The sequence below is a fragment of the Cebus imitator genome, unplaced genomic scaffold (assembly GCF_001604975.1).
Source record: "Cebus imitator isolate Cc_AM_T3 unplaced genomic scaffold, Cebus_imitator-1.0 Scaffold280, whole genome shotgun sequence".
Taxonomy (NCBI): domain Eukaryota; kingdom Metazoa; phylum Chordata; class Mammalia; order Primates; family Cebidae; genus Cebus; species Cebus imitator.
In genome coordinates, this window is record NW_016107595.1 from 3,151,352 (window position 1) to 3,160,979 (window position 9,628).

Here is a 9,628-nt window from a genome sequence, read left to right on the forward strand (position 1 = left end):
AAAAAAAAAATACAAAAATTAGCTGGGTGGTGTGTGTCTGTAATCCCAGCTACTCAGGAGGGTTAGGTACCAGAATCCCTTGAACCCAGGAGGTGGAGGCTGCAGTGAGCCGAGATCGCACCATTGCACTCCAGCTTGGGCAACGGTGAGACTCTGTCTCGAAAAAAAAAAAAGGGGGACAAATGGCTGGGCATGGTGGCTCATGCCTCTAATCCAGCACTTTGGGAGGCCGAGGCGAGCGGATTACTTGGGCCAGGAATTCGAGACCAGCCCAGGCATTGTATGGTGACACAGTTTCTATTCAAAAATATATATATGTACTTTTTAAAAAGTGGGATGAGTCACTCCGGAGGCCGTATCTGGGACTCACTCACACAAGACTGGGCACTTTGAACCCACAGGGCTTACAAAGAGGTACTACTAGCAACGCAAGCTGCTGCTAATGTCCTACGGGAGCATGTTGCGTTTTCGCAACAGTGAGCACAAGCAGGGCATATGAAAGCATTTTTGGAAACCCTGAGTGGACAGTAAGAGCTATGGCTTTTCAGTGAAGTCTAGTTCCAACTGCCAACATCAACCCGTGGCAGAGGAGCCAGAAGCCGCTCTTCAGATGCAAAAGAGCCCAGATAAACCCCAGATACCTCATGCTACCCTTTGAGGGAAGATTGCTACGCCCCCATTCTCACACACACTCAAGTCTTGTTTTTGCCAATTCTCGTGTCCTAGTTAAGCAACACAGATGCTTTCTTTCCAAATGCCCAGCGGGGGACAGACCAGCCAGAACCCCAATCTGTGGGAGCCAGACGCATCCCAAGGTAACATTCCTGCTCCCAGCACGTGTGTGTTCATAAGTGTGTTTATTAAATTATAATGCCAATAAAAAACAAAAAGAAGGGCCATTCCTAAAAACTCTCTCTCCAATGTTCACGGACTGTGAGTGCCTTTCGTTTTCAGAACCCTGGTCCTCGGCTCGAAGCCTCCCACAGCTCTGGGTCCCGGGACAGGGTGGAGAGAGCCCCCTGCCATCTCCCTGACCCATCTCCCCCAGCTGGCCCACTCCAGCCACAGAAGCCTTCTCCGTGCTTCCCGAACACTCCCAGGGAGCCCAGCCTCAGGCGTCTGTCCTCACCACTGCCGTGAGTGGAGCTCCCTCTGCCTCCGATCGTCTGTGTGTCACTCACGCCACCTCCTAGGAGGGGCCTCGCGGCATTTCTCCCAGCACATCTGACATGCTCTTATCTGCTGGTTGCTGTATGCCTCCCTGTGAGCCCATCTGTCTCGGTCACTGCTATGTCCCCAGGGGACAGCCCAGGGCCAGGCACACAGCAGAGCTCAGGACCTGCGTACTGAGTGACTGAACTCTCAAGTTATAGACACCAAAGGACAAGAGGAAAGAGAAAGGTTTCTTAATAAGCGAGAAGCAGCATTTCCTAGTGCAGCTGAAAGACGGTCCTTGCGGCTGAGAGTGGCAGCGGGGACAGGTGGTCCCAGGAGCTACCTGTGGCCCTGGGCACTGGCATTCATATGGTCCCGGATGCTGATGGCCTGTTTGAGCAGACCCTCCACGCTGCGGAAGTAGACGCTGCTGTCCACCAGGTTCTTCACGGCGCTGAAACGGAAGGACAGGCCTGATCAGCGCCCCAAACCTGCAGGTAAGGGTTCCACACCCCAGCACTAGAGGTCACCACCAGAGCTTGGTGGGTGCTTCGGTGATGCTGCGGGCTTCCCTGAGGACTCACGGTGGGCTTACGTTTTAGATTTCCCTGCTATGACTAGACAGCAACTATGCAAAACAGCATATGATGGAAAGAAAACTTTGACTTCACTGCCACGGAAACATGTAACGTTTTGAAGGAGGTATCAGTGTATAAAGATGCCATAAAAAATATTTCCGCCATTACTCAGATATGAGGGTGTAAAACAAAAAAGAAAAGGCAGTATCTCTCCTGGGCACTGTGGTTCACACCTGTAATCCCAGCTACTCAAGAGGCCAAGGCAAGATGACAGCTTGAGCCCAGGAGGTTGAGACTAGCCTGGGCAACAGAGTGAGACCCCATCTCTCTCTTTCTCTCTCTCTCTCTTTTTTTTTTTTTTTTTTTTTTGAGACAATGTTTTGCTCTGTCACCCAGCCTGGAGTGCAGTGATGCGATCTCAGCTCATTACAACTTGCACCTCCCAGGTTCAAGCGATTCTCCTGCCTCAGCCTCCCAAGTAGCTGGGACTACAGGCATGTGCCACCACGCCTGACTCATTTTTTGTATTTTTAGTAGAGATGGGTTTTCACCGTGTTAGCCCGGCTGGTCTCAATCTCCTGACCTTGTGATCTGCCCACCTTGGCCTCCCAAAGTGCTGGGATTACAGGTGTCAGCCACCACGCCCCATGAACCCCAACTCTTAAAAAAAGAAAAATCTGGGGCCAGGCACGATGGCTCACGCCTGTAATCCCAGCACTTTGGGAGGTCGAGGCAGGCGGATCACCTGAGGTCAGGATTTTGAGACCAGCCTGACCAACATGGAGAAACCCTGTCTCTACTAAAAATACAAAATTAGCCAGGCATGGTGGTGCATGCCTGTAATCCCAGCCACTTGGGAGGCTAAGGCAGGAGAATCGCTTGAACCCAAGAGGTGGAGTTTACAGTGAGCCGAGACTGTGCCACTGCACTCCAGTTTGGGCAACAAGAGCGAATTCTGTCTCAAAAAAAAAAAAAAAAAAGAAAAACCTGGTTGGATGTGGTGACTCAAACCTGTAATCCCAACACTTTGGGAGGCCCAGGAGAGAGAATTATTTGAGCCGGGGAGTTTGAGACCAGCCTGGGCAACACAGTGGGATCCCATCTCTACAAAAATTTAAAAATTAGCCAGGCATGGTGACACTTGCCTGTGGTCCCAGCTTCGTAGGAGGCTAGGGTGGGAGGATCACCTGAGCCCAGGAGGTCGAGGCTACAGGGAGCTGTAACTGTACCACTGCACTCTAGCCTGGGTGACAGAGCAAGACCCTGTCTCAAAAAAAAAAAAAAACAAAAAAATAGGCCGACGCGGTGGCTCATGCCTGTAATCCTAGCACTTTGGGAGGCTGAAGCGGGTGGATCACGAGGTCAGACGTTTGAGACCAGCCTGGCCAACGTGGTAAAACCATGTCTCTACTAAAAATACAAAAAAATTAGCTGGGGCGTGGTGGGCACCTGTAAGACCAGCTACTCAGGAGTCTGAGGCAGGAGAATCACTTGAACCCAAGAGGCGGAGGTTGCAGTAAGCCGAGATCACGCCATTGCACTCCAGCCTGGGTGACAGAGCGAGACTATATCTCAAAAAAATTAAAAAATAAATAAGTAAATTAAATTTTTAAAAATACATTATTTCACTAAAGACAAATGCCCGCTGGCCTCCCGCCGAGCCCATTGATGTCTGGGGCAACTGGTGATGAAAATGTTCTTTATCCACTGAGTTGGCTGAGAGGCACTTGGAATGTAGCTAGTGAGACTTGCGAGTTGAGTATTTCATTTTTTTTCTTTTTTTTTTGAGATAGAGTCTCACTCTGTTGCCCAGGCTGGGCACAATCTTGGCTCACAGCAACCTCTGCCTCCCAGGTTCAAGTGATTCTCCTGCCACAGCCTCCTGAGCAGCTGGGATTTACAAGTGCCTGCCACCACGCCTGGGTAATTTTTGTATTTTTAGTAGAGATAGAGTTTCACCATGTTGGCCAGGCTGGTCTCAACTCCTGGCCACAAGTGATCTTCCCAGCTTAGCCTCCCAAAGTGCTGGGACTGCAGGTGAGTCACTTCGCCTGGCCGTTTTCATTTTAACGAGTTAAAACTTAAGTGTGCTTAGCCACCCATGGCCTAGGTTCCTGGATTAGATGGCACAGGTGCAGGAAGCAGAAGAAAGCACAGATTTTTTTTTTTTTTTTTTTTTTTTTTTATTTATTTTTTTTTTTTTTTGCCACTGACAATATCAGTCAGTCACAATCTATTTTATATTTTTTGAAACAGGATCTTGTTCTGTTGCCCAGGCTGGAGTGCAGTGGTACAATCTCTGCTCACTACAGCCTCAACCTCCCAGGCTTAAACGATCCTCCCACCTCAGCCTCCCAAATAGCTGGGACTAACTGTGTGTGCCATAAGGCTTAGCTAGTTTTTGCACTTTTTGTAAAAATAGGGTTTCACCAGGTTGTCCAGGCTGGTCCCAAACTCCTGGGCTCTAACGATCCATCCACCTTGGCCTCCCAAAGTGGTGGGAGTACAGGGGTGAGCCACCACACCCAGCCACATTTCATTTTTTGTTAGAGGAGAGGTCTTGCTATCACCCAGGCTGGCCCTCAACTCCTTTCTTGTTTTGTTCTGATTTGAGGTTTCACTCGTTGCCCAGGCTGGAGTGCAGTGGTGCAATCTTGGCTCACTGCAACTTCCATCTCCCGGGTTCAAGCAATTCTCCTGCCTCGGCCTCCCGAGTAGCTAGGATTACAGGTATGTACCATCACGCCTGACTAATTTTTGTATTTTTAGTAGAGACAGGGTTTCGCCACGTTGGCTAGGCTGGTCTCGAACTCCCGACCTCAGGTGATCTGCCCGTCTTGGCCTCCAAAAGTGTTGGGATTACAGGCGTGAGCCACCTCGTCCAGCCCTAAACTCCTTTCAAGGCATCCTCTGACCTCAGCCTTTTGAGTAGCTGGAACTACAGGCATGCAGCACCAGGCCCGGCTCTAGAAACTCCTATTTCTTTTCTTTTCCTTGAGCTAAGGAAAATACTGTCTGTCTGGATACCCCTTGTCCCACCAAGGGGGCCAAAGCTGCCAATGGCAGAACGCTGCCCCAGCAGCAGGATTTTCTGTCTAGGCACCTTCGCCTACACAACCAAACAGCACCAGACAGCAACACACCAGGGGAACTGCTGGGAGCACTGCTCAGCCACCACCAAAATGGCCCACAGCCCACGTCAGGGGCAAACAGAACAACTAAGCAAAGTCCAGGAACTTCCAAGGCCGACTGGGCAACCCGAGGCAACTGGAATAAGGCTTGGGAATGGAAGGCAAGGGTTCAGTGACAAATAGAAACCCCAGCTGGGCGCGGTGGCTCACGCCTGTAATCCCAGCACTTTGGGAGGTTGAGGCAGGTGGATCACCTGAGGTCAGGAGTTCAAGACCAGCCTGGCTAACATGGTGAAACCCCATCTCAACTAAAAATATAAAAATTAGCTGGGCGTGGCGGCAGGCGCTTGTAGCCCTAGCTACTTGGGAGGCTGAAGTGGGATAATCCCCTGAGCCTGAGAGGGGGAGACTGCAGTGAGCAGAGATCGTGCCACTGCACTCCAGCCTGGGCAACACAGTGAGACTCTGTCTCAAAAAAAAAAAAAAAAATCATGGGTGCAGTGGTTCACACCTGTAATCCCAGCACTTTGGGAGGCTGAGATGGGTGGATCATCTGAGGTCAGGAGTTCAAGACCAGCCTGGCCAACATGGTGAAACCCTGTCTCTACTAAAAATACAAAAATTAGCTGGGCGTGGTGGCACGTGCCTGTAATTCCAGCTACTCGGGAGGGTGAGGCAGGAGAATTGCTTGAACCCAAGAGTCAGAGGTTGTAGTGAGCTGAGATCGCGCCACTGAACTCCAGCCTCGGCGACGGGACAAGACTCCATCTCAAAAAAAAATAATAATAATTCAAAATAAACAGCCATATCTGTGCTTTGGGTTTCCCCCTGGCTGCCGTCCACCCCACTGGTCCATCTGTGGTCCTGGCTGTGGGAGAGAAATGCTGGTCCCCAGAGGCATCTCCCAGAATCCTTATCCCTCTCCTGTGACAGCTGGGGAGGGGCTCAGTGCAGGGAAGAGACCCATCTGGGACCCAGGCCCGGCGAATGGTGGTACAGATCACATACACCCACTCGGGTAGGCTAGGCAGAGCGGGGCTTACTGGGCAGCTGGCTGGGGTGCCCAGGAGGCCAGAGCAGCGGAGGGGTGGCCCTGCAGTGGGGAGGCTGTGACACTTACCTGCAGGCGTACTCCACGGTGTAGATGGCTCCCTGGCTCTGCTCCTCCCAACGCTGCATATCTGCCTGTAGGGGGCGCACGAGATGTTTGGCAAGGGAGGCCACCCCCACTTAGAGGGCCCTCCTCCCAGCTCTCTTGGTTGGGGCTTCCCCTGAGTCCTCATGGTGGATGCAGAGCCTTTTCCTCCTGCAGCTCCCTTCTGTCACGGGTCTGGGCTTTCTGTGGACACCTGGCCACCATGCCTCAGGACCTTTACACAAACATTTCCCCCTGCCTGGCACATCCTTCCCTTAGATAGTCAGACAGCTGCCTCCTCACCATGTGGGTCATAACTATTACAGAATGGTATGGTTTGGCTGTGTCCCCTCCCAAATCTCACCTTGTAGTTCCCATAATCCCCACGTGTTGTGGGAGGGACCAGGTAGAGAAAACTGAATCACTGAGTCGGTTCCCCATCCTGTTCTCCTGATAGTGAGTTCTCACAAGATCTTGTGGTTTTAATAAGAAGCCTCCCCCTTTGCTGGGCTCTCATACTTCTCCTTCCTGCTGCCATGTAAGGAAGCACACGTTTGCTTCTGCTTTTGCCAAATTCTAAGTTTCCTGAGGCCTCCCCAGCCCCGTGGAACTGTGAGTCAATTAAACCTCCTTCCTATATAAATTACCCAGCGAAGAATAAACTCATACACACATCTTGCCACCTCCTTCAAAATCTACCCCAGATCTGTCCGCCACGCCTCTGGCCTGGCTATGACACCACATGCCTCCTTGCTGGTGTCCCGGCCTTGGCTCCTGCCCTGACAGCCCCTGCTCCTTCCGACAGGCCCCAGCTCACCTTGTGCTGGGCCAGCTCGGGGAGGGAGCGGCGCACGTGCTCCTGCAGCCGGTACAGGGCCACGGACGGCTCGTTGGCCAGGACGTAGACGCTTTCAGTGAACTTGTCCGTGACTGGATCCAGGGTCCATAGGTGGCAGGGGTGGGGTGGGCGTAGGGGGACAAAGTGTCAGTCTCCTAGTTGCTTCAGTGCTGAGCCCAGCCAGAGCAGACGGGGCATCTGGTGTGTCCCTCAGCAGCTAGGTCAACCCTGGCCCGTGACAGGCTGGAGGAAATGGTCTCAGCAGGGCTCACTCAAAATGACATTAATTAGGCCAGGCACGGTGGCTCACACCTATAATCCTAACACTTTGGGAGGCCAAGGTGGGCAGATCACTTGAGGTCAGGAGTTCAAGACCAGCCAGGCCGACATGTAAAACCCCGTCTCTAGTAAAAATACAAAAATTAGGCCAGACATGGTGGTTCATGCCTGCAATCCCAGCACTTTGGAAGGCTGAGGCGGGCAGATCTCCTGAGGTCAGGAGATTGAGACTAGCCTGACCAACATGGAGGATCCTCGTCTCTATTAAAACATACAAAATTAGCTGAGCGTGGTGGCGCCTGTAGTCCCAGCTACTCGGGAGTCTGAGACAGGAGAATCGCTTGAACCTAGGAGGCAGAGGTTGTGGTGAGCCAAGACTGCACCATTGCACTCCAGTCTGGGCAACAAGAGCAAAATTCCGTCTCAAAAAAAAAAAAAAAAAAAAAATGCTGGGCACAGTGGCTGACGCCTGTAATCCCAGCACTTTGGGAGGCTGAGGTGGGTAGATCACCTGAGATCAGGAGTTCAAGACCAGCCTGACCAACATGGTGAAACCCCATCTCTACTAAAAAAAATACAAAAATTAACTGGCCATGGTGGCAAGTGCCAGGAATCCCAGCTACTCAGGAGGCTGAGGCAGGAGAATTGCTTGAACCTGGGAGTTAGAGGTTGCAGTGAGCTGAGATCGTGCCATTGCACTCCAGCGTGGGCGACAGAGCAAGACTCCATCTCAAAAAACAAACAAACAAACAAACAAAAATTAGCCAGGCATTATGGCAGGCACCTGTAGTCCCAGCTACTCTGGAGGCTGAGGCAGGAGAATTGCTTGAACCCAGGAGGTAGAGATTGCAGTGAGCCGAGATCGTGCCACTGCACTCCAGCCTGGACAATAAGAGCGAGATTCCATCTCAAAAAATAAAAAGAGGACATTAATGAGAGGACAAAATGAGTGATGAGTTCATCAGGAGTGAACTTTTTTTTTTAAGAGTCTCGCTCTGTTGCTCAGTCTGGAGTGCAGTGGCGCGATCACGGCTCACTGCAGCCTCAAGCCATCGTCCCATCTCAGCCTCCTGAGGAGCTGGAACTACAGGTGCGAACCATCATGCCTGGCTAGTTTTCTTCATTATTTAACAGAGACAGGGCCTTGCTATGTTGCCCAGGCTGGTCCTGAACTCTTAGCCTCAAGTGATCCTCCTGCCTCGGCCTCCCAAAGTGCTGGGATTATAGGCATGAGCCACTGTGCCCGGCCCCCAGTGAACTCCTCTCATCTTTCCCTCCCAATCCTGCTGGTAGTGGACCCTACTGCCCACTGCACTGCCCAGCATTCCTTTTGCCCCCGTGACCTCACCCGGGACTCTTCTTCAGAGCATGCCCACAGGAGCTGAAAGCGCCTGGAAGTTCACGTCCCGGGAGGCCCTGAGCCGCCACTCACTAGTGAGGGATCTGAAAACCTGTGTCCCTCGCTGGACACTGAACAACCCAGAGGCCTAACTTATCCCCCTGGGCTCCCCTGCAGGCCCAGCCTGAGGCCTCCATCTGCAGATTTTACCTGAGGTCGCCCCTCACTCAGCCTCCTTGCCAGCCAGCCCAGCCCTGTTTCCCCTTCTCCCCTGCAGGTGTCTCCTGATGAATTTTTATTTTTATTTTTTTGAGACAGAGTCTTGCTCTGTTGCCCAGGCTGGAGTGCAGAGGCAAAATCTCGGCTCACGGCAACCTCCACCTCCCGGGTTCAAGTGATTCTCCTGCCTCAGCCTCCCGAGTAGCTGGGATTACAGGCACCCACCACCATGCCTAATTTTTGTATTTTTAGTTGAGACAGCGTTTCTCCATGTTGGCCAGGCTGGTTGTGAACTCCTGATGTCAAGTGATCTGCCCACCTTGGCCTCCCAAAGTGCTGGGATTACAGGTGTGAGCCACCGCGCCCAGTCCTGATAAATTAATTGCACATAAATCCTCATGACAGTGTCTGCTTCGACAACGGTATTCTCAGCCAGCCAGCAGGGCCCGCCTTTCTTGTCCCACACTGCCCTCACTGGTCCAGGCACAGCCAGGCAAGGCCATCTCCTGCCTGGACGGGACCCACCTTCTCCCTGGCCTCCCTGCTTCCCTCCTGCCAATAGTTCAGTCTCCATGCAGCAGATGAGGCGAACTCCAAATAAACAAATCATCTATGCCCTCCCTTGCTTTAAACTCTCCCATGGCTCCCACCTGCCAGAGAATAAAATCCCCTTTTCTTGCCATGGCCCATGAGGTCCTGCATGTCCCAGCTGCTGTTGACCTCCCTGCCTTCCTTGCCTCCAGCCTGGCGCTTCCTTGCACTTCCCAAAAGAACTTTCTCAGGCCGGGCGCGGTGGCTCAAGCCTGTAATCCCAGCACTGTGGGAGGCCGAGGCGGGTGGATCACGGGGTCAAGAGATCGAGACCATCCTGGTCAACATGGTGAAACCCCGTCTCTACTAAAAATACAAAAAATTAGCTGGGCATGGTGGCACATGCCTGTAATCCCAGCTACT

At 52.2% G+C, this 9,628-nt stretch overlaps 1 protein-coding gene and 1 long non-coding RNA gene across 5 annotated transcripts in view; both read right to left on the reverse strand.

Moving 5' to 3' along the window:
- BORCS8 (BLOC-1 related complex subunit 8) overlaps positions 1-9,628 on the reverse strand; it is a 28,989-nt gene that overhangs the window by 16,096 nt on the left and 3,265 nt on the right. For all 4 annotated transcript variants that reach the window (XM_037728797.1, XM_037728798.1, XM_037728796.1 and 1 more), the window contains exons 2-4: positions 6,817-6,929; positions 5,985-6,049; positions 1,499-1,609 (exon numbers count right to left, since the gene is read on the reverse strand). In XM_037728797.1, coding sequence (XP_037584725.1) covers positions 1,499-1,609; positions 5,985-6,049; positions 6,817-6,929 — 289 coding nt within the window. The remainder of the gene's footprint in view (positions 1-1,498; positions 1,610-5,984; positions 6,050-6,816; positions 6,930-9,628) is intronic.
- LOC108284582 overlaps positions 1-9,628 on the reverse strand; it is a 21,622-nt gene that overhangs the window by 4,608 nt on the left and 7,386 nt on the right. The window lies entirely within an intron of this gene.